This window comes from Anomaloglossus baeobatrachus, chromosome 1, assembly GCF_048569485.1.
Source record: "Anomaloglossus baeobatrachus isolate aAnoBae1 chromosome 1, aAnoBae1.hap1, whole genome shotgun sequence".
In the NCBI taxonomy this organism is placed as follows: domain Eukaryota; kingdom Metazoa; phylum Chordata; class Amphibia; order Anura; family Aromobatidae; genus Anomaloglossus; species Anomaloglossus baeobatrachus.
This window is the reverse complement of record NC_134353.1, coordinates 338,036,234-338,060,947: the sequence shown is the minus strand read 5'-3', so window position 1 is coordinate 338,060,947 and position 24,714 is coordinate 338,036,234. Positions and strand designations below refer to the sequence as shown.

The 24,714-nt window shown below is 47.4% G+C and overlaps 1 protein-coding gene across 1 annotated transcript; it reads right to left on the bottom strand.

Moving 5' to 3' along the window:
- Nucleotides 1-1,316: 1,316 nt before the first annotated feature.
- Nucleotides 1,317-24,699, bottom strand: SARAF (store-operated calcium entry associated regulatory factor). Its single transcript, XM_075352271.1, has 6 exons — nt 24,492-24,699; nt 17,782-17,960; nt 14,503-14,926; nt 11,539-11,665; nt 9,088-9,203; nt 1,317-3,087 (listed from the first exon to the last, which is right to left on the bottom strand). The coding sequence occupies exons 1-6, from the start codon at nt 24,562-24,564 to the stop codon at nt 3,062-3,064; spliced, it is 945 nt and encodes a 314-aa protein (XP_075208386.1). The 5' UTR covers nt 24,565-24,699; the 3' UTR covers nt 1,317-3,061.
- Between the last annotated feature and the right edge of the window lie 15 nt (nt 24,700-24,714).

Genomic DNA, 24,714 nt, shown 5'->3' with positions numbered 1-24,714 from the left:
ATCCAGCCAGGAAGCGACCTTACAGTGCAAGAAATAACTAGATATATATATCTGGTGACACAGTACACCAATACACACTGAGGCACTAGAGGGGCCAGCTGAAAAGCCGCTTACCGCCCGCTTAAGAGCGGGTGTGTGATCTCCAAAAGCCCCCTAGTCCAGGTCTCCCAGAGCCTTGCGTCCTTCCTCCAGCCAGACTGCATGTAATGGCTGCCGGCGTCCTGGGAGAGGAGGGGGGGCGGGCCCTGGGCGTTCCTGACTAAGAGCGGGAAGCCTGCTTCCCTCTGTGCCTAGTGAGAGGGCTGGAGCATGTAAATCAGGCTCCAGCCCTCGTCGCTGCTGCGAAACAGCGTCTCTCCCCTACCCTGATTGACAGGGTGGGGGCGGGAACGAAGCGGAGCTAGGCCGCAAAAGCCGGGGACTGGATTTATAAACGCCGCCGCCGTAAAAGCGCGGTCGGCGTGTCCCCGGCGCACCACAAGTCACAGCAGCGCCGCCCGGTCCAGTGGGGGTCGGCGCTGCGTTCCCACAACACAAAGTCCCCCAGTAAACTGTAGGAACACTAACTCCAACGTTACGGTCCCCGGCGCACTACAACACCCAGCCAGCCCGGAGTGTGTCTGTGCCTGCCGGGGACACAGAGTACCTGTATGATGCAGGGCCATGTCCCTGATTGTACTCCTGCTCCGTATCCATCAGGTGCTATGGGTCTGTGGATGGAGCCCGGCGTCAGAGCTTAGAGGCCGGCAGGATCCCACTTCCACAGTGCCCTACAAGGGGATGTGGAAGGAAAACAGCATGTGGGGCTCCAGCCCCTGTACCAGCAATAGGTACCTCAACCTTACAACACCATCCACGGGTGAGAAGGGAGCATGCTGGGGGCCCTATATGGGCCCTCTTTTCTTCCATCCGAAATAGTCAGCAGCTACTGCTGACTAAAATCTGTGGAGCTATGCGTGGATGTCTGACCTCCTTCGCACAAAGCTTGAAAACTGGAGAACCTGTGATACCACGGGGGGGTATAGCCAGAGGGGGAGGGGCCTTGCACTTTTTAGTGTAGTGCTTTGTGTGGCCTCCGGAGGGCAGTAGCTATACCCCAATCGTCTGGGTCTCCCAATAGAGCGCTGAAGAAATAGAGGGAGATGCCCTATATATTACAGCTTATAGATGGGGTGCTGAGAAACCCCCTTCTTATTCAATTACATGCGCAAGAAGGGGATCTGCACAGGGGCCTCCCTGATGGAATAATCCCTTAAATACGAGCCAAATGTCACCTACATATTCACTTTGTTACAGCCAGACAGTAAATGTGCACATTTTCACATCAGAAAGCCAGATTTATTTCTTATAAGTACAGCTTTAATCTTTTAGGCAGAACATCACACAATTATTTTCAGTTTCCTTCTGCATTACAGTACAATCCAGAGCTAAGGGGTCTAAACCTACCGGTGCCGTTATCACATCCAGCGTACAGCACATCACAATGTGGCCGCATATGTAGTAGTCACTAGCCACACATCAGGCAAGAGCATCTGTGGAAGGCCGGAGTCCCACTTGCAAGTGACTCACGTGTAATACGTGTGAGTCTCGCATTGCATCACCCGGCATGGCCTGCTGCTCTCGGGGCAGGAGCGTTTCAGCTGCATAGAAATACATGCAGCCAACCCGCTCCTGTCCAGAGAGTGTGCGGCCGTGCCGGGTGATGCAATGCGAGACTCCCGCGTATTACACGAGTCACTCGCAAGTGTGACTCTGGCCTAAGGGAGACAGGACAGAATGTGTTTGCGTGTCTTTCTTGCTGATGGTTTCCCTTTTACTGTCCTAGGAGTGATACTTCCGTGCTAATGACAATATATGCAATTTCTATGAAAGAGGCACATACAGCTTAGGATAGCATTGATGGTCATCTATGGATGTATCATACACCAACTAGGTACAATGTATGGAAAGACCTCCTTAGTGGAGAACATGGCTATAGAACCAAAAGGTTATACAGAATGTACAGATATTCCTTTATTTTTTGTAAAATGCATCGTATCACACTCATATTAATATGCTTCTCTCAATGATCCCTTAAAGGGGTTGTTCACTACTGGATAACCCCAGCTTAATCAATTAAAATAAAAACAAACAATGTGTATTCGCCACCTGTAGGGGCACTGTTCCCGTGAGGTCGATGCCGCTGTTTCCTGATGTGACATGTGACTGTTTGGCTGCAGCTTATCAATACTTCATCAGGGCGGTCACTGATTGGCTGCAGCCAGCAATGATATAAACAAGTCAGGAACATGGTCGCTGCAGGAGATACGGTTCCTGAATTGGTTAAGCTGAGGTTCTCAGTATTAGACGATCCCTTTAATATTAAAATGGACTGTTGATTTTGGGAATGCTTTATAGAATATTACTCCCATAAATGCTCTTTAAACTTAAATGTAACAATACAGTAATGTATTGGAAATGCAGTCACCTTTATAACAAAAAAGTTATTAGGAGGCATGACTAACAAATTTGGGCATCTTTGGGCTAATCTGTGCCGGCGATGAGCTGGTGAACATCTCTGGGATAATTTACTACAATTTTCTGGCATCAATTATAGTAAATTTGTCCTTTAGCGACTCGTCCCATTTTTTTTTTTTATTTAATGCTTAGCCTCGCCCACTTGTAGAAAAGTGAACGTTTTTGTGCCAAATTGTGGGACTTTAAAGGCAAAAAACTGGAGTGTAGGAAATCCATGAATCCCTACCCCATGTTTTACTATACCTAGTTAAACTAAAGCAAATAGAACAAATTTAAAATAACAAGGAAATGTATGTATTATTCGTTAAAAAAAATATTAAACTAACTGTACCTTAAAACACAAATTAGCAAAATCTTACATAGAATACGCAGTCAGTCAGGTTTTACATAAAGCTTCATAATATATATATATAGAGATCTATTTCACAGTACAAATAAAGTGCCAAGAAAATCACCTATAACACAACCCTGCACCCCTCACTCGCATATACATATTTAATAAGGTTCTTCCCATTCTCCTTCATACATGTTGAATATTTCTCATTTATCTTCTCTTTGTACCTCCGAAACCTAAAAGAAAATATATTTAAATGATTATTACAACTTGTAAGGAAAGATAATACTGTAAAGATGGCTACTTACTATTTTGTATTTGTTTTTAGTGGACAGATATTTGGCATGAGTTAAGGGTGCTTTACACGCTGCGACATCGCTACCGATATATAGTCGGGGTCATGTCGTTAGTGACGCACATCCAGCGGCGGTAGCGACATTGCAGCGTGTGACACCAAGGAGCGACGATCAACGATCGCAAAATCGTTCAAAAACGGTGATCGTTGACACGTCGCTCCTTTCCTTAATATCGATGCTGCCACCGGTACAATGTTGTTCGTCGTTCCTGCAGCATCACACATCACTATGTGTGACACCGCAGGAACGAGTAACATCTCCTTACCTGCCTCCACCGGCAATGAGGAAGGAAGAGGGTGGGCGGGATGTTATGTCCCACTCATCTCTGCCCCTCCGCTTCTATTGGACGCCTGCCATGTGACGTCGCTCCGACGCAGCACAACCCGCCCCCTTAGAAAGGAGGCGGATCGCCGGCCAGAGCAACGTCGCAGGGAAGGTAAGTCTGTGTGACGTGTGTAAGCGATGTTGTGTGTCACGGGCAGCGAATTGCCTGTGTCGCACAACCGACGGGGGCGTGTACACTCGCTAGCGATATCGATACCGATATCGCAGCGTGTAAAGTACCCTTTAGGCTATGTGCCCACTGGACTATGTGCCCGTGGATATATCCGCAGGTTTCCCGCAACAGCTCCTCGGAATCCACAGCTATTCATTGCTGTGGGATTCCAGCAAAATATCTGCGGAAAACCTGAGGACATTCATGCAACTTACCTGCGGAAGTCCCGGCCTCTATCTCCATAGTGGAAAGGCGGGAATTCCGCAGATATTTCCGCGGGGATAATTGACATGCAGTTATGTGCGGCTGCGGGACATCCGCAGCATATTCCTCAGCCGCACATATCACAGCATTGACACAGCACTCCCCATGTCCCATAGGATAACATGGAGAGTGTCTGTACTTGCTAAAACCTGTGGATTTATCTATAAAATCCAGATAAATCTGCAGTTTTTTTGCGGCAAAATCCGCAAGTACAGAGTCCTGTGGGCACATAGCCTCAGGGTGAGCCCACGATCGGTATTTGCTGGGTTTTTAGATGCAGCATGCTTCAGCTGTGTCCAAAACGCTGCAGTGTACAGTACAAGCATAGTGGACGGGAATTCTAGAAATCCCATGCACTGTGCTTGTTTTTTCCGCAGCAAACACTGACCTGCAGTGCGGCTTTCCAGACCGCAGCATGTCAATTGTTTGCTGCAGAATCGCATGCTTCCTCCGTAGGGAGAACAGAAGCAGGAGACTGCAGCATACCTGACCCTGATCGTGGGTACAAGCAGCTGTGGTCTCCTGCGGAGGAGACTCGTGGCCCCACAGGTTAAGACCTGCTGTGTCCTGGACGCAGTGAGTCCTGATTCCTGATTGTGGGCATGTACCCTTAAACTGCTCTATACACCGTGAGCAAGCACAAAAAGCGTTCATTAGTGAACTCTGTGGCGCATGTAATGAAAGAATATGTCCCAATACTGACCACTGCCAGCATCATAACATACTTTGCACTCCAGTTCTTCCCATGAAGACAGTGGCGGCCCACATGTCTCCTTGATGTGCAGCGGATGAAATAAATATTGATCACATCACAAATTTAAATATATTTCTAAAAGGTGCTATTGACATGAATTTCTCACCAGATGTCAGTAACAACATATCTAATCCACACAGGCAAAGAAATCAAATCACAGATATGCATAAATTAAGTTACAGTGGGTACGGAAAGAATTCAGACCCCTTTAAATTTTTCACTTTTTGTTTCATTACAGCCATTTGGTAAATTCAAAAAAGTTCATTTTTTTTCTCATTAATGTACACTCTGCACCCCATCTTTACAGAAAAAAAACAAATGTAAACATTTTTGTAAATAATATACAAATGATAAAGAAATGGAAACAAAATGTTCAAAATATGTCAATTTATCCAGTATTGAGTATGAGCACCACTGCTTGATATTGCTGACCATAGACGTCTCCAGATATGCTCGATAAGACAAGTCCAGAGACGCTGAAGGCCATGGTAGCACATTCAGAACACAGCTAGTTGCACGAGCAACATGAGGCCAGGTGTTGTCATGTTGTGAAATGATTCCTGGGAAACGTTCACGTTACCTCAAGGTATTTTTATGGCGTTGCCAATCTGGGTTTCAGACCAATCTCCGACTATCATTGCATCCAATGATTCATCACTCCAACCTCCACTGCCATCCTGCTCTTCACTATAATTCTGATGGAATGAGGTCAGTGGAACATCTATAGTTGGACGTACGCTTGTAGCCCAATGTCAAAGCGCCTTCCAATAGTTTTTGTGGAACTGTCAGACGTCACATATCAAGCCTAAGCTGTCATATTACACTTGCAATACAGAATGGATCACTTTGTCTCATTAGGACCACATGGATTAAGACCACGTGGGTACACTGGTCCTAATCCTAAAATAATGGTGTGAGGTGGTATAATGTACAGTAGCTGGACTTCTCTAGTTTTCATTCGAGGTGCACTAACAGCTTTTTGATACATGGATGATGTTGTGGAACCAGTGGTTCGGCCATTTCAAATTTTCCCATAAGCCATTTTTCAATACAATAATGCCAGGTTGTATGTTGCTCATGCTAATGTGAACAGCTTGTGTGGCCTAAACGCACTACCATAGCACGCAGCAGTACTGGATCAGTCTCCCATTGAGCCCATCTAGAATGTCATTGATAAAGGAGCTGCCAGCAGCGGATCTTGGTGATTTGTGTATCCCAGTCAGTGCATTTAGCGTGGCAGAATATTACTCAGACCATTATTAATCTCACTGATATAATCCTTGACATGCTATGTGCGGGTATTTCTAGGTGTGGTCTTTAGATTTAATATTGAATAAATTAAGATGCTATGAAAATGTTGTTTCCATTTTTTTCATCACCAGCATGTCATTAACATTTTTTCCCATCTTGTAATTTACTTAATTCTACAACTTTTCCTTCTTTGTGTTGAGAGTTCAATGTTGAGTGTATTTAGCTTGGCCAGTTTTATTTCCATCTAGATGTACATATTACACTTGTTGTCAATGTCTTTCAGATAATATATGGCGGTGGTCAATGTCAATAGGTCTTCTTTATTTAAGAAATCAGGTTGTGAGTTTTTCAAAGTAGTCAAAATTGTCCTGGCAGCTTAAGGGTTGAAGAATATATATATAATAAATTATATATATTATGTGTATGTATGTATATATATATATATATATATATATATATATATATATATATATATATATATATATATATATATATATATATATATATATATATATATTTTATACATACACACACAAAAGGTGTTGTCCACTACTTTTAGATGTTTAAAAATTGGTCTATGTTAGTAAAAGAACAAAAACACACTATATATCTACCAGCACCCCACTTCTCTGTTATACTCTATTCCTTCTTGGCTGGGAGGGGTAGGGGCGTCAGGTTGCAGATGCAGCCGCTATGTTCCATCTGAGCTGGGTGTAACATCTGACCTAGCTCTCTCTTCTGGCTCGCACAGAACGTGACCACTGATCAGTTTTCCCCTGACAACCACCACCTATCACCTGTCATATGCATCCAAATGGAAAAGAGCCGAGGGTCCAGTCGGTATGTGTTTTATTTTTGTATTTAAAAAGGAAGCTTTGCTATATAATCAAAGATCAACATGACATAGGAGCATAGACGTTGAATCCATCGATATGTCAGTTACTGGGCTGCTTTTTTTCTTTCCATAAAATCAGTGTTTTATCAGTAGGAGATTATCATCACTAGTGAACTAATTGTGTCATGCCATGCAGTCCTCATGCTCTGTGTAACCCCACCCTTATTACTGATTGGCAGCTTTCTGTGTACATTGCATGGGTGGAAAGCTACCACTCAGTAGTGTGGGCAGAGTTATACAAAGCTCAGCGTTCAGAGAACTGCTAGATCTGAAACAATGATTTTATCAAAACTACAGTAAGTGACACATCGCTGCAATCAAGGTCTCTGCCCCTAGGTTATCCTGCTCTCAGATTACATAGCAAAAACATATTGTCCAATTCCCTTTAAGTAAAATCATTTTTAAAAACTTAAAAGTAGTGGACACCTCCTTTATCTATAAGGTTTTAGTAGATTTGTTTGAGTTCCCTGGAATATACATTGCATAGTTAACTATGTACTAATCTTAAGTCATAGCCTGTGATCAGGTGTTAATGGATCCACATCTCTACCAAAGCATTCCTCTCTGCCACCCTGCCTTCTGGGCCGATTGGTGCAATGACCCGTAATGACATGGGGCATGGAGCCGCCTCTGTACAAATGCTCATGCAGCTAAAATACTCACTATTATCTTCACGTCAGAGAGCAGCACCGGACTGTCAGTCGCCAAACACAATGACAGTGCCCAGTGATGTACAGGTCTGTGTAATACAGAGGATGCCAGCAGATACTGATATGTCTATATCCACTAAGTTCTACATACTAATCAAACGGGGAAAATATTCATTTCTTTACATCATATTCTGCACTTTATCGTCTGTAATTTGCAGTGATTAGTGATGGTAGGACTAGGACTCAGTGCCTCATTTCTGACTTAATAAAGATCATCCTTAAACACTTCGAAGGATCTTGCTGAGGTTTTCCTCTCGCCAAGCACCTGGGACTTTAAGACCCCCATACACATTAGACTAAAGGCCGCTTTACACGCTGCGACATCGCTCAAGCGATCTAGTTGGGGTCATGGAATTTGTGACGCACATCCGGCCGCCTTAGCGATGTCTTTGCGTGTGACACCTATGAGCGATTTTGATTCGTCGCAAAAATGTTCAAAATCGCTCATCGGTGACATGCCCCCCTCTTCTCGATTATCGCTGTTGCTGCAGCTAGCGATGTAGTTCCTCGTTGCTGCGGCAGCACACATCGCTACGTGTGACACTGCAGGAACGAGGAACCTCACTTTACCTGCGGCCGCCGGCAATGAGGAAGGAAGAAGGTGGGCGGGATGTTAAGTCCCGCTCATCTCCGCCCCTCCGCTTCTATTGGGCGGCGGTTCAGTGACGCTGAACGAACCGCCCCCTTAGAAAGGAGGCGGTTCGCCGGTCACAGCGACATCGCTAGGCAGGTAAGTAGTGTGACGGGTCCGGGCGATGTTGTGCGCCATGGGCAGCGATTTGCCCGTGTTGCACAACCGATGGGGGCGGGTACCCACGCTAGCGATATCAGTCACAATATCGCAGCGTGTAAAGCGGCCTTAACAATGTCAATGGGTTCGGCCAACAGTTTAAGGGTACGTGGCGCAACTGACAAATGACTGTCGGTGGAGATTAGGATCCAGTATTTCCAATTCAGACTGCTGGTTCTTCTGTTCTCTAGTGATAGAGACATCACTGGTCGCGGCCTTTCATAGAGAAGTTGCCCAAAAATGTTGCAACTTTTGGAGTTTTCACAACAGTTTCACCCAGCTCTCCCACAATAAATGGAGGTGTGGAGGGGCATGGTGTCATAGTTAGTCTCTGCCAGTAATCTTACTCCCGTTACTGACTGGAGTAAAATTTCCGGCAAGGCAAATGCCATTTGTCAGACGCTCTTGATTCATGAAGAATGGCCATCTGACTCCAAAATGTCCCATCAGAAAGACCAGGCTTGATGAATAGGGTCCCTTCTGTTTTGATCGCTCTATAGCATTTGTTAGAGGAAGCGTGGCAACCGAAAAACAGCCATTCTGGCATTTTTCTTTTTTTAATTTCTCTACGAAAGGTTACTACATGGGTTACAGACCATTCAACCATAAGATTAGGGTTTTGGAACACAATAGAATTTTGACACCAACCCCATAGTGGGAATTGGAGTGAGGGAGTTTTGCACAGACCGTGATAATATGATTATGTATAAATCGCCTTACCTGAGGCTGTTCTGACACCAGAACTTGGCTGAGAGCTGCCATGAACAGGTCCTGAATAAGAAGGTCCACTCCATGTGTTGTAATATGGTGAGCTTGGAGAATGGTGTGTTCTAGCTCTAGGTGAAAAAAGCAATTATGTGGATATAATATACACACGCACACACAATACTGCTGCAAAGTAAGGAGGCTTTCATAAATAGACGCGATAATAGATTATTTCTATCACTTAACCCCTTCACGACCGGCCGATTTTTCGCTTTCCGTTTTTTTTTTCGCTATTCTTTTTCTGAGAGACATAACTTTTTTATTTTTCAGTCAATATGGTCATGTGAGGGCTCATTTTTTGCGGAACGAGCTGTACTTTTAAATGAAACCATCAGTTTTTACCATATAGTGTACTGGAAAACGGCAAAAAAATTCCAAATGCAGAAAAATTGCAAAAAAAGTGCAATAGCACTATGGTTTTTGAGATATTTTATTCACTGTGTTCACTATATGGTAAAACTGATGTGTGGGTGTGATGCCTCAGGTCAGTGCGAGTTCGTAGACACCAAACATGTATAGGTTTACTTTTATATAAGGGGTTAAAAAAAAAAAAAATCGGACGTTTGTCTGAAAAAAGTGGTGCACGTTTTACGCCATATTCCGTGACCCGTAGCGTTCTCATTTTTCGGGATCTATGGCTCAGTGACGGCTTATTTTTTGCGTCTCGAGCTGACGTTTTTAACGGTACCATTTTTGCGCAGATGCTACGTTTTGATCGCCTCTTATTGCATTTTGCGCAAAAGTTGTGGCGACAACAAAATGTCGTTTTGGCGTTTGGAATTTTTTTGCCGCTACGCCGTATACTGATCAGATTAATTGATTTTATATTTTGATAGATCGGGCGTTTCTGAACGCGGCGATACCAAATGTGTGTATATTTTTTATTTTTTTAACCCTTCAATTTTCAATGGGGCGAATGGGGGGTGATTTGAACTTTTAGGTTTTTTTGTTTTTTTTTAATTTTTTAAAACTTTTTTTTTATTTTACTAGTCCCCCTAGGGGCTATTGCGATCAGCAGTCCGATCGCTCTGCACTATCTGCTGATCACAGCTACCTAGCTGTAAACAGCAGATACGCTCACTGTCTTTTTCACTGTGCAGCGGGCACAGTGAAAGTGAAAGCAAGTCATGTGTAGTACAGGAGTCATCACATGACCCTGTGCTACCATGACAACTATCGGAAGTCACGTGATCGCGTCACGTGACTTCCGGTATCGGGCGGTAAGTAAAAGTTTACCGCCATCGCGCTTATAATGGCGCTGTCACATATTGACAGCGCCATATAAGGGGTTAAACGGCACGAGCAGATAACGATTCTGCTCGTGCCTAGCAGGCACACATCTCAGCTGTGAAAATCTGCTGAGATGTGCACAAATCGCAGCATGCTGCCGCCGGCAGACCGCGGGCAGTAATGTTATGACCGCTAGGACGTAATTTTACTGCCCGCGGTCGTTAAGGGGTTAACAAAAGAGAAATGTGAATCACATCAATATTTGGGATGACCACTCTTGGTCTTCAAAAGCATCGGTTCTTCTAGGTACACAGTTTTTGAAGGAACCTGGAACAAGAAAAAATTCTGAGGATATAGACGCAAAAAATAAGCTGTCACTGAGCCATAGATCCCGAAAAATGAGAACGCTACGAGTCACAAAATATGGCATAAAACGTGCGCCTCTTTTTTCGGACAAACTTCTGATTTATTTTTAACCTTTTAGATAAAAGTAAACCAATACATAGTTGGTATCTACGATCTCGCACCAACCTCAGGCATCACATCAACACATCCGTTTTACCATATAGTGAACACAGTGAATAATATATCTCAAAAACAATAGTGCAATCACACTTTTTTTGAAATTTTTCCGCATTTGGAATTTTTTTGCTGTTTTCCAGTACACTATATGGTAAAACTCATGGTTTCATTTAACAGTACAGCTCGTTCCGCAAAAAAACCAAGCACTAACATGACCATATTGACTGAAAAATAAAAAAGTTGTGTCTCTCGGAAGAAGAATGGCGAAAAAAACCCCGGAAAGCGCAAAATTGGCCGGTCATGAAGGGGTTAATCATATTTTAGCGTAAATCCCTTTGGTCAAAGAACACGGTTTCACTAATGACACACCCAATTGGTGGGAGCGAGATGAATGCTGCCGGTCCGCCATAGAATGGTGTTGGTTACTCACTGGTTGGTATATGATTTTAGTCATTAATTCAGTATGTGATCTTTGTCACCAGTTGATTACCTGGTGCTGTAAGGGGCTCTCAGTGACCGGACAGTTTTTCTTATCTATAGGAGCCTATGTAGATGGGAGCTGGGAGTGGTGACTGTTCCGGGCACAGTCCTTTTCACTTTCTAGGATGGGGTGATTCTTCTACTTTATATAGACATATATTAGCTAATACTGACCTCTGATTGCCAAACAGGTAGCCAAGTACACCACCAGTTCCCAAACCAGTCCAAAAGCCAGGACCTTGACCTGCTTGTGTGCCAAAGGATGATGCACCTCCAAAGTTACCAAATCCTGATGAAGCACCTTAATGAGATACATTCTGTTAGACTTATACAGACAACCTGTATGAAGAATGTCATCAACAACAAAGGAAAACGTGACTTAAAGGAATCTGGCAGCAGGTTTTTGTTATGTAATCTGAGAGCAGCACAATGTAGTGGCAGAAAGATGGATTCCAGGGGTGTATCACTTCCTGGGCTGCTTGGTGCAGTTTAGCTAGAATCCTTATTTTCTCTGTTTCTCAGAATGCGGAGCTCTATATAACCCCACCCACACCCTTGAATAGCAGCTTCCGGTGTACACTGTGTATTGTCAGTAAGCTGACAATCAGTGGTGGGGGAGGAATTACATAGATTAGCCTTTCTGGGTGAGACCAAGTCCGGGCAGTGATAATCTCCTGCTGATAAAATACTGAAAGTATAGAAATTACAGCAAACAGCCTAATAAGGGATAAATCTCTGGATGCAGTGGCTACTTTATGCTGACAGAGTCCCTTTAAATAGAACCTGTCAGGTCCAATATGCACCCAGATCTCACTCACCTCTCTGGCGCCATCGCTGCCCGACACTGGATTTTGGCTCAGTGCGCACTACTTCAATTTGAAGCCAGGACGCATACACTAGGCTTCATAGTGGGCATGACCCAAACTCCAAGGTCATGCGCACTGAGCCGAAATCCAGTGTCGGTCGATGGTGGCAGCAGAGAGGTGAGTGAGATCGTCCTCTGACACTGCACACTCATTAGCATGATAGCACACCCACAGGGGCGTACTAACATGCTAATGAGGCTGACTAACCAGGGGAACTAACACTCAGGGGGCTAGTGCCCTTGCTAATTAGCATACGATAAAAGATCTTTAGAAATACTTTTTCTAAAGATCCCTTTATCTATACTAGTGTATACAGGGACGTTTAGGCAGGGATTAGCAATATGCACAGAGAACTGCTCCTGGTTCTAGGTGCATATTACACCTGATAGGTTCCCTTTAAATGCACTACATACAATGTTCATTACCTTTGTAAATAATGTGCTTTACTAATTGTTAAAGACATACTCCACCTCTGATCATGCATATGACTATGCATTTGTGGTGTGTCACTATACCTGGTGCCCTCTTTTATGCTGACACTGCATCTGTTTCTTCACTATGTCAAAATGCCCATCACAGTGGCATAGGGAGGGCTGAGAAATGTGTGAACCAATGTTTTCTCGGTCCTTCCTCCACCAGGGGGCACCACAGGCTACAGCAGCATAAAGGAGGGCACCAGGTATGGTGAATATTCACCAGAAATGTATAGTCACATCTAAAGGGTTATATTTTTCTCAGTTCTCCATAACTAAGATGGGAATCAAAGTGACAGCCACAGGAGGTGAGGACCTGGAGAATGCCAAAGGTAGCAGCGCTAAGCCACTTTTGCAACTTCCATTCACTTCTATGGAGGTTTCAGAAATAGAATAGGCATATAGAAGGATTCTAGGGTCCGCCTCTTGTGGCTGATATTTGAGAGCAGATATTCTTGTCCCTGCTATTAAATCAGAGTAACCATTTAATGCTAGGGGCGGAAGCTCGATTTAAAGGGAACCAGTCACCAGATTTGGGGCCTATAAGCTGCAACCACCACCACCGGGCTCTTATATAAAGCATTCTAACATGCTGTATATCACAGCCGAGGCCGCTGTGTAGAACATAAAAAACACTTCATAATACTCACCTAACGGTCGCGCTACGGTGGATTTGGGTCAGATGAGCGACTCCTCCTTCAGCCATCTTCGTCCTCCTTCTGAACCTTGTGTGCATGACGTATCCTACGTCATACACACTCGCCGGTCCCGCGCAGGTGTACTACAATACTTTGATCTGCCCAGCTTAGGGCAGATCAAAGTGCGCCTGCGCAGAACCTCAATGCCAGCAAGTGTGTATGACATAGGACACGTCATGAACCCTGGCGACAGAAGAAGAATGACAAAGATGGCCGAAAGAGTAGGCGCCGGCACCGGACAACGGAGACACCCATATGACCCAACTGCACCGTAGAGCGATTGTTAGGTGAGTATCATGAAGTGATTTTTACGTTCTACACAGCGGCCTGGACTCTTATACACATCATGTTAGAATGCTGTATATAAGAGCCCGATGGTGGTGGCCGCAGCTTATAGGCCGAAAAACTGGTGACTGGTTCCCTTTAAATCGAGCTTCCGCCCCTAGCATTAAATGGTTACTCTGATTAATAGCAGGGACAAGAATAACTGGTGACAGGTTCCCTTTAAAGGCAGTTTGTTGTAGCAGTAACCACCCACCGCTTCTCCATCTCCAATGGAGACCGAGAAAGAAAGTTGATTACTCTTAAAGCGTTTGTATACCATTGCAATCATTTTCACAGCTCTGATGCATGTAAAAATAAAAACTCTTTGCAAGTACTATTAAAAAATACCCTGCCATTCCTTCCATATACCCTTCCCTTACCCCAGTCATATTACCTTTTCTTTCTATATGTATGTTACTAAATAGTAGGGTGCAGAAGAAGAGGATATGACTGCAGGATCAGACTACACAAGGTTAGTTTGTAGTCTGTTACCATGGATACACATTGGTTTACATAAAAGCTGCAGACACAAAAGGTAAGATATTGCTACCTAAGATTATTTGCAAAGTTCCTTTACTCTTGTATTTAAGATGCCTTAGAGCAATTAAAAAGGTTTTCAAAAGTGGTTATACCCTTGAAGTCTGACACTTTAACTGTTTCAGCTATTCAAGAAAATCTGCCATACTTCTACTACTTTCATAAAACAGGAGAGTGGTTTTCTTAATTTGTTTCCAAGTTTTCCCTAACAGAAAAACAAAACTAGAGGAGTGTATTTACCAGTGAAGTCTGATTTGAAGCCTGGGGGCGGAGGTGCGCTGGCCTGGCTGTAGCTTTGTTGCTCGTGGCCATAATTCTCCGGGTAAGGTTGCTGCTGCTGGTTAGAAGGCCCGCTCAGAAATAACTTGTATACACCATACGCCAGGCCCAGGATGACCACAAAGACTATGACCCCACTGCCACCATCAGAGGAATGCTGACTATTCCAGCCACCTGCTTTCTCCTGGAAAAATCCAGAGCCAAATCCTGTAGAACCGTGGCCACTTTGAGATCTCTTCCGTCCTTCCTCTGTGAGCTCCAGGGTGTACTCAAGGCCACAGGAGCCACGCAGGATGTAGGGGTCTTCAGGGTAATCAAAGCCCTCGCAGCTCACCTCTACTTTCCCAAATCTGTAAGCGTTCTCCATATCAACCTTGCATTCCCACTGGAAGGTGAAGCAGAAACATCACTGAGACCACAGACGGGCAAATAGGATGATTTATAGGGTCACATCATAATTAGGAAGAATGGGCCAAAAAAATACAGTTTTGGTAGAGGCAGATGATAGCTTAATAATATGGCGATCATCTGCCAGCAAAGGCGCAGCTGACTCAGTTCCTGAGCCTGCATCAAAATCAGGGAGCTAGCATGTGATGTTACTAAGTATCTGACACCAGGCTTTTGCTACCCCATCTGAGAGCAGCATAACGTAGGGGCAGAGACCCTGATTCCAGCGATGTGTCACTTAGCTTTTTGCTGCAGACTTCATAAAATCCCTGTTTACAAGTTCTCTGAATGCTGAGCTCATACCACTGATTGGCAGCTTTCTGTGTACACTGTCCATAGTTAGAAAGCTGCTAATAAGTGGTGGGGGTGGGGTTATACAGTGCAGGAGACCTACAAGACAGAATAAAAAACTGATTTTATTGAAACAAGCAGCACAGTAAGTGACACATCCCTAGAATCAGGATCCAAACCCCTACAACACGCTGTTTTCAGATTACATAGCAAAAAACGGCTGACAGCTTCCCTTTAAATGGTGTTGTCCAGTGAAACAAGTTATCACGTATCTGCAGGACAAGCACTAAGTTACTCATCAGTGAGACTGACAGAGCAGGAATATTTTATTCCCATTATGTAATGGCGTGGCAGGTGGGATGTTCAACCGCCGCTCAATTAATTTGGTATGGGGCTGCCGGAAAAAGCCGCCCACGTGCTCGGCAGCCCCAAAGGGAATGAATGGAGCGCAGGTCGTACATACACACTACCACTCTATTCTAATGATAAAAGTGTCCTGTTCTTCCGATCGGTGGGGGTCCCAACGGTCAGACACCCACTATCAATAAGCTAGGTTTTCACTGGCCAACTCCCTTACTTACTAGTGAAGTGACACTATTTTGGAAAATTATTAATAAAAGTGTATATTCTGCTGCAGCCAAAGAGCAGAGACCAGGGCCGGACCCGGGGAGGGTATGTAATGCTCAGTTTGTTGGATTTTTAGCTTCCTCGGCTTATAGTCCAAAGTTTTTTTTTGAAATGGGATGATCACTAAGTCTCGGAGAACCCCTTTATGAATGCAATAATTTGGGACATTAGGTGACAGCCATTCTATGAGCCTTTATTTGCCATAAATGTCTGAGACAAGGCTATCCTTTGAACCTTATTCTGTGGATACGTATTATTACACCAAACTTATATAGTTATTTTTTATTTTGACAAAAATCAAAATAAAATACTTTAAATCTCCACTTCAGTGTTTTTTCTTTTTATTGCACCGCTGGAGTGGTGCTTTGTCTAAGTCCCCTGCCCCGTCTTATACGCACTTTACAACGTCTTCATCTTCTACCACCACCGCTCCAGTCAATATTCTGCAGTCTGTAACCTGACAGCAGCTCCAGTGTTTCATGGAGCGCGCCGGAGGTCAATACAAGTCTATGAGAGCCTCATTCTGGCTCTCATAGAGTTATATTGGGAGCTTGTTGATGTAACTTGGTTAGTCAGACGTTACGGGCACAAGATGATGCTGTGGGACTGGAGGTGCGTCTGTAAAAGGTGAAGACACCGGAGGGTGAGTATATTACTAGAGGCAGGGACCTTAGATTAAAAGCACCATTCCAGGGCTGAAAAAAAAACAAAACAAAAAAAAAACCAAAACACAGGAGTGATGCTTTAAAGGGAAATGGTCATCACTTTTTCACAATATAAACAAAAGCCACCACTTTGTACTGCAGTCCATCAGAAGCCACTAACCCATCCCCCCCCCCCATATCCTAAAAAATGCCTTCTGTAAGTCTCCTGTGCTGTACAATAATCAGCAGATTCCAGTCCAGTGGGTATTGGTGGTCCACACTTCATCTATTGGCAGGATTGGGGTCCTCCTGCCTTGATTGATGGGTATAATGCACCCTACTTCATCCACAGATCCCTATGAATCTGTGACTGCGCAGTTTAAGTGAGAGCCTGAGAAAAAGTCATGTAATGACTATGGACCTAAACCAGCGTCACTTCTGGTTAATAGGTCCTGGTTCATTACAGGACTTCCTTCTGGCCTTAGTAAGGCAGAACAGAGTGCGCCTGCGCTTTATGCACGCATGCGCAAGATTGACAGTGACCTGTGGAAGACAAGACCATGGTGATTAGCATACGTGCAGAAGACTTATAAGGCCAGAGTCACACTTGTGTATGACTCGGCGAGTCTCGCATCGGCACCATCCGGGGCGGCCGCACACTCTATGGACAGGAGCTTCTCAGCTGCATGTATTTCTATGCAGCTGACCCACTCCTGTCCAAGAGTGTGCGGCTGTGTCGGGTGATGCCGATGCGAGACTCACCAAGTCACCGCAAGTGTGAATCTGGCCTAAGAGGTATTTTTAGGATATGCAGGGGAGTTGGGGGCTTATATACAGATTGTGGGATTAGAGCAGAAAAAGTGGTAGCTTTAGTTGATATTGGGAAAACCTGGTGACAATTTCCCTTTAAAAGATTTGTTTGTCTGTAGCCACATTCTCATTAGTACCATCTAGAGATGCATAATCCCTTTGATCACTTTCTATTCCAGTTTTTGGGAGGCATGGATAAACAAAAATGAGCAATTTTAGCATTTTTCTTTACCTGCTTTCAATGCCACAATACATACAGGTGACTTATAGTATAATATAGGGGTTGTCTAGTCTAGAAGAAAAGACTGCAGTCCGACTGGAATCTCCTCCACTAGAACCTCAGACAAGGAAGATCGTCTACTCGGCACGTGACCACCAGTATGCAAATCCCATTGATGAGTTTCCACAGCGGCCAGTTTACCTGGACATCGATGCCATCCCATCCTCTGTTGTGACACTGCACCACCTGCGGTACCACGGCACCACACCCAGCACTACCTCCAATACACTTCAGCTGTGGGACAGGAGCTGACCGGCGTCCATTAGTGTATCTGTCGGCATACAATGTGATCGCCTGGATATCCCTGAGCAAAACTCGCTCTGGAAGAAATCAAATTGGGGTTTATTTGGCATGTCTAACACAAGTCACTAGAGTGTGTGCAGTATGGTCCAGATCATAAACATGTAAAACATATACTATACATGGTGCATGACAACCAGCAGCAACATAGTTCACTGAAAGGGACAGCTGATTTTCAGCATTTTCAGAGAAAGGCTTAAATATAAACCCTCCCCCGAAAATAAGCCCTAGTCGCGGATCAATAATGAAGTGTCCGTGCAGCTAAAAAAGATACAGATACTACAGGACACTTCATTATACACAGCGGCACCCGGCAATTACACTCACCCGACACTGAGCGGCAGGACCTGCAGTGATCACACACCTGCACACACACACACACACTCAGATCTCACTCACACACAGTCAGATCGCACACATGCAAACATCAAATCACACACACCGACATCGGATCGCACACACATCGGATCGCACACACATCGGATCGCATACATACCTCATCCAGCGACACCGATCTTTTCTCGGCGGGAGAATCCTGAGAGGCAGTGCAGTGCAGCGGAACGAACAGGACCTGCGGCCGGACACGTGACTTGCTTCATTCCCTGCTGCCGTAAGTGCTGGATGTGATGTGATGTGTGTGCCTGCGATCGGCTGTGTGTGCCTGCGATCGGCTGTGTGTGCATCTATGATTGGCTCTGACTGAGCACTCCGCCCTATAAACCAGGCTGTGTTCACAATCCTTATACCAGGAGTCCTAGCTGCCCAGACATGGAGGTTAGTCCAGATAGTGGCATTTCAAGTTAGATTTTTAGTCTAGCTGCCCAGGCATGGATGTTTTTAATCTAGATAGTGGCATTTTAGTTAGGGACCTGGAATATTGAGATTTACCTTGCCGTTTGGGGTCCGGGCTTACATGCATTGGCCAATTCATAAACTAAAAATCTCATTTTTTCATATAGCAGTAATGCAGTACCAGAGTTCCCTTATACATTGATGGCATTTAGTGTGCGGCTGTATCCATTTTGTATTTGCTAGGTTTTTTCAGCTGGCACCTATACACACTTGTAGGATGTGCAGGTCAGTCTTTTGAAATATCATCTGTGATCGGCTGTGTGTGCATCGGTGATCGGCTGTGTGTGCATCGGTGATCGGCTGTGTGTGCATCGGTGATCGGCTGTGTGTGCATCGGTGATCGGCTGTGTGTGCCTGCGATCGGCTGTGTGTGCCTGCGATCGGCTGTGTGTGCCTGCGATCGGCTGTGTGTGCCTGCGATCGGCTGTGTGTGATCTGCTGTGTATATCTGCGATCAGCTGTGTGTGTGCCTGCGATCTGCTGTGTGCGTGTGCCTGTGATCTGCTGTGTGCGTGTGCCTGCGATCTGCTGTGTGCCTGCGATCTGCTGTGTGCCTGCGATCTGCTGTGTGCGTGTGCCTGCGATCTGCTGTGTGCCTGCGATCTGCTGTGTGCCTGCGATCTGCTGTGTGTGATCTGCTGTGTATATCTGCGATCAGCTGTGCGTGTGCCTGCGATCTGCTGTGTGCGTGTGCCTGCGATCTGCTGTGTGCGTGTGCCTGCGATCTGCTGTGTGCGTGTGCCTGCGATCTGCTGTGTGCGTGTGCCTGCGATCTGCTGTGTACGTGTGCCTGCGATCTGCTGTGTGCGTGTGCCTGCGATCTGCTGTGTGCGTGTGCCTGCGATCTGCTGTGTGCGTGTGCCTGCGATCTGCTGTGTGCCTGCGATCGGCTGTGTGTGATCTGCTGTGTATATCTGCGATCTGCTGTGTGCGTGTGCCTGTGATCTGCTGTGTGCGTGTGCCTGCGATCTGCTGTGTGCGTGTGCCTGCGATCTGCTGTGTGCGTGTGCCTGCGATCTGCTGTGTGCGTGTGCCTGCGATCTGTTGTGTGCGTGTGCCTGCGATCTGCTGTGTGCCTGCGATCTGCTGTGTGCGTGTGCCTGCAATCTGCTGTGTGCGTGTGCCTGCGATCTGCTGTGTGCGTGTGCCTGCGATCTGCTGTGTGCCTGCGATCTGCTGTGTGCCTGCGATCGGCTGTGTGTGCCTGCGATCGGCTGTGTGTGCCTGCGATCGGCTGTGTGTGCCTGCGATCGGCTGTGTGTGCCTGCGATCGGCTGTGTGTGATCTGCTGTGTATATCTGCGATCAGCTGTGTGTGTGCCTGCGATCTGCTGTGTGCGTGTGCCTGTGATCTGCTGTGTGCGTGTGCCTGCGATCTGCTGTGTGCGTGTGCCTGCGATCTGCTGTGTGCGTGTGCCTGCGATCTGCTGTGTGCGTGTGCCTGCGATCTGCTGTGTGCCTGCGATCTGCTGTGTGCGTGTGCCTGCGATCTGCTGTGTGCCTGCGATCTGCTGTGTGCGTGTGCCTGCGATCTGCTGTGTGCGTGTGCCTGCGATCTGCTGTGTGCGTGTGCCTGCGATCTGCTGTGTGCGTGTGCCTGCGATCTGCTGTGTGCGTGTGCCTGCGATCTGCTGTGTGCGTGTGCCTGCGATCTGCTGTGTGCGTGTGCCTGCGATCTGCTGTGTGCGTGTGCCTGCGATCTGCTGTGTGCGTGTGCCTGCGATCTGCTGTGTGCCTGCGATCGGCTGTGTGTGCCTGCGATCGGCTGTGTGTGATCTGTTGTGTATATCTGCGATCAGCTGTGTGTGTGTCTGCGATCTGCTGTGTGCGTGTGCCTGTGATCTGCTGTGTGCGTGTGCCTGCGATCTGCTGTGTGCCTGCGATCGGCTGTGTGTGATCTGCTGTGTATATCTGCGATCAGCTGTGTGTGTGCCTGCGATCTGCTGTGTGCGTGTGCCTGTGATCTGCTGTGTGCGTGTGCCTGCGATCTGCTGTGTGCGTGTGCCTGCGATCTGCTGTGTGCGTGTGCCTGCGATCTGCTGTGTGCCTGCGATCTGCTGTGTGCGTGTGCCTGCGATCTGCTGTGTGCGTGTGCCTGCGATCTGCTGTGTGCCTGCGATCTGCTGTGTGCCTGCGATCTGCTGTGTGCCTGCGATCGGCTGTGTGTGCCTGCGATCGGCTGTGTGTGCCTGCGATCGGCTGTGTGTGATCTGCTGTGTATATCTGCGATCAGCTGTGTGTGTGCCTGCGATCTGCTGTGTGCGTGTGCCTGTGATCTGCTGTGTGCGTGTGCCTGCGATCTGCTGTGTGCGTGTGCCTGCGATCTGCTGTGTGCGTGTGCCTGCGATCTGCTGTGTGCGTGTGCCTGCGATCTGCTGTGTGCCTGCGATCTGCTGTGTGTGATCTGCTGTGTATATCTGCGATCAGCTGTGTGTGTGCCTGCGATCTGCTGTGTGCGTGTGCCTGTGATCTGCTGTGTGCGTGTGCCTGTGATCTGCTGTGTGCGTGTGCCTGCGATCTGCTGTGTGCGTGTGCCTGCGATCTGCTGTGTGCCTGCGATCTGCTGTGTGCCTGCGATCTGCTGTGTGCGTGTGCCTGCGATCTGCTGTGTGCGTGTGCCTGCGATCTGCTGTGTGCGTGTGCCTGTGATCTGCTGTGTGCCTGTGATCTGCTGTGTGCCTGCGATCTGCTGTGTGCCTGCGATCTGCTGTGTGCCTGCGATCTGCTGTGTGCCTGCGATCTGCTGTGTGCCTGCGATCTGCTGTGTGCCTGCGATCTGCTGTGTGCCTGCGATCTGCTGTGTGCGTGTGCCTGCGATCTGCTGTGTGCCTGCGATCTGCTGTGTGCGTGTGCCTGCGATCTGCTGTGTGCGTGTGCCTGCGATCTGCTGTGTGCGTGTGCCTGCGATCTGCTGTGTGCGTGTGCCTGCGATCTGCTGTGTGCGTGTGCCTGCGATCTGCTGTGTGCGTGTGCCTGCGATCTGCTGTGTGCGTGTGCCTGCGATCTGCTGTGTGCGTGTGCCTGCGATCTGCTGTGTGCCTGCGATCTGCTGTGTGCCTGCGATCTGCTGTGTGCCTGCGATCTGCTGTGTGCCTGCGATCTGCTGTGTGCGTGTGCCTGCGATCTGCTGTGTGCGTGTGCCTGCGATCTGCTGTGTGCCTGCGATCTGCTGTGTGCCTGCGATCGGCTGTGTGTGCCTGCGATCGGCTGTGTGTGATCTGCTGTGTATATCTGCGATCTGCTGTGTGCGTGTGCCTGCGATCTGCTGTGTGCGTGTGCCTGCGATCTGCTGTGTGCGTGTGCCTGCGATCTGCTGTGTGCGTGTGCCTGCGATCTGCTGTGTGCGTGTGCCTGCGATCTGCTGTGTGCGTGTGCCTGCGATCTGCTGTGTGCGTGTGCCTGCGATCTGCTGTGTGCGTGTGCCTGCGATCTGCTGTGTGCGTGTGCCTGCGATCTGCTGTGTGCGTGTGCCTGCGATCTGCTGTGTGTGCCTGCGATCGGCTGTGTGTGATCTGCTGTGTATATCTGCGATCAGCTGTGTGTGTGCCTGCGATCTGCTGTGTGCGTGTGCCTGTGATCTGCTGTGTGCGTGTGCCTGTGATCTGCTGTGTGCGTGTGCCTGCGATCTGCTGTGTGCGTGTGCCTGCGATCTGCTGTGTGCCTGCGATCTGCTGTGTGCCTGCGATCTGCTGTGTGCCTGCGATCTGCTGTGTGCGTGCGCCTGCGATCTGCTGTGTGCGTGCGCCTGCGATCTGCTGTGTGCGTGCGCCTGCGATCTGCTGGCTGTGTGCGCCTGCGATCTGCTGGCTGTGTGCGCCTGCGATCTGCTGGCTGTGTGCGCCTGCGATCTGCTGGCTGTGTGCGCCTGCGATCTGCTGGCTGTGTGCGCCTGCGATCTGCTGGCTGTGTGCGCCTGCGATCTGCTGGCTGTGTGCGCCTGCGATCTGCTGGCTGTGTGCGCCTGCGATCTGCTGGCTGTGTGCGCCTGCGATCTGCTGGCTGTGTGCGCCTGCGATCGGCTGTGTGCGCCTGCGATCGGCTGTGTGCGCCTGCGATCGGCTGTGTGTGTCAGCTAGCAGCAGGGTAAGACAGCGTGCAGCACCGACCGGAGATCACAGGAGGACCTTGGAACCACGCAGACACGCAGACGTCCAGGTCTGGTGAGTATGAGTCTCCTGGGAAGTGTGTGGGGGGGGAGGGGAGTCTGCTTTTTTGGGGGGTAAACTTACCCCCATCCGTGTATCTCCAAGAATAAGACCTCCTCCAAAAATAAGCCCTAGTGGTTTTTTGGGGGGCAAAAAAAATACAGTTTCTTATTTTTGGAAAAACATGGTAATACCTGGTGCTTGTGGTTCGGCCAGCATGTGTCTGCCGACAGGTTCCCTTTATCAGCCTCCAGTAAGGCTTTATCCAGCCAATCACAATGGAAAGGTGTCAAATGTGTAATACTGGGGGGCTGCATCGCCGCTGGGACCCAATGATCACGAGCCTGGTGCAATACCACCGACATCACACATTTACCACCTGTGATGGACTGTCGGTGTATGGACTGACGGCCATATCCTGGGAATGTGGCGTGCAGAAGGAAAATATCCACCCCACCAATGTCTAAAACCTCCTCCTCCACATGAGAGAAGTCTGCAGGAGCCTTTATCAGGTATATGACCGTAAGCCTGCAGCTAATCGAGTAGATGCCTGTAACATGTCTCTGCATTTAACCCCTTTATCACTATATGCAACCTAATTACAGATGGTGTTTATATACATGTTCTCTTACAACCACCCAAACGTCTATGTGATCCACATGAATATATAAAGATAAAAGCTGGAAATCTCTTCCATTGGAATACATGTACACAAATTCCTTCCAGCCAAAGGAAATTTAACCTGCTTCTAGACTTCATCCTCTGGAAAATCTTGTATCATAAACTATTCTTGGTGGTACTCCTTCCATCCTGCTCCATTATCTTCTTCTCTTCTGAAACAGCCCTCTTGTGGAGCGACTATACATGATAAAGGCCGTTGGGCCGAAACGTCCACCATCTTTTGTCGCCATCAAATAAATAATCACTTTTTTGCAAAGAAAAAAACTTTTTGTCTTCATTTTATCAACAAGAGAGTGCAGTGTCTATTATATAATGTGATGAGTGTGAGACCCCTCTGGTGATCGGGGAGTGAGAGACCACCGACATCACACATTTACCGCCTGTGATTAATGTTAGACCCCTCTGGTGATCGGGGAGTAAGAGACCACCGACATCACACATTTACCGCCTGTGATGAGTGTGAGACCCCTCTGGTGATCGGGGAGTAAGAGACCACCAACATCACACATTTACCGCCTGTGATTGCTGTTAGACCCCTCTGGTGATCGGGGAGTGAGAGACCACCGACATCACACATTTACCGCCTGTGATGAATGTTAGACCCCTCTGGTGATCGGGGAGTGAGAGACCACCGACATCACACATTTACCACCTGTGATGAATGTGGGACCCCTCTGGTGATCGGGGAGTGAGAGACCACCGACATCACACATTTACCGCCTGTGATGAGTGTTATCGATAGGACATCCATTAATCATTAGGCATCATGGCAGGAAAGTGTTGGATCTCTCTGTTGATATGGGACCCCGAGCTATCCTATAGGATACCGGATGACAAGCTTGTGGGGCAGACACCACGCCTGTCCGAGCCTTACCGTGCTGGTTCCATCCACAGACCCCGGACAGGTGCAGTGCAGCCAGTACCGGGAGAAGCAGCAGCCCCGCCATCACTGCTCGGTCTGCCGGAAATTAGCTGGGCAGGCGGCAGAGAAATGTCGCATTACACGGAGTTTCATCAGTCGGCTGTCACTGGCTTCCTCTACCTGGAGCTTGTCAGCATTCTATTGGTCCAGCATCAGGAGGGGCGTGGTTTTCTGT

Excerpts from the sequence above, each read along its gene's own strand:
- SARAF (XM_075352271.1), bottom strand. The coding sequence starts at position 24,564 with ATGGCGGGGCTGCTGCTTCTCCCGGTACTGGCTGCACTGCACCTGTCC. Across the intron at positions 17,961-24,491 it reads CTGTGGATGGAACCAGCACG|AGCGAGTTTTGCTCAGGGAT; the intron begins GTAAGGCTCGGA and ends GATTTCTTCCAG. Across the intron at positions 11,666-14,502 it reads CTTCAAATCAGACTTCACTG|GTGCTTCATCAGGATTTGGT; the intron begins GTAAATACACTC and ends TATCTCATTAAG.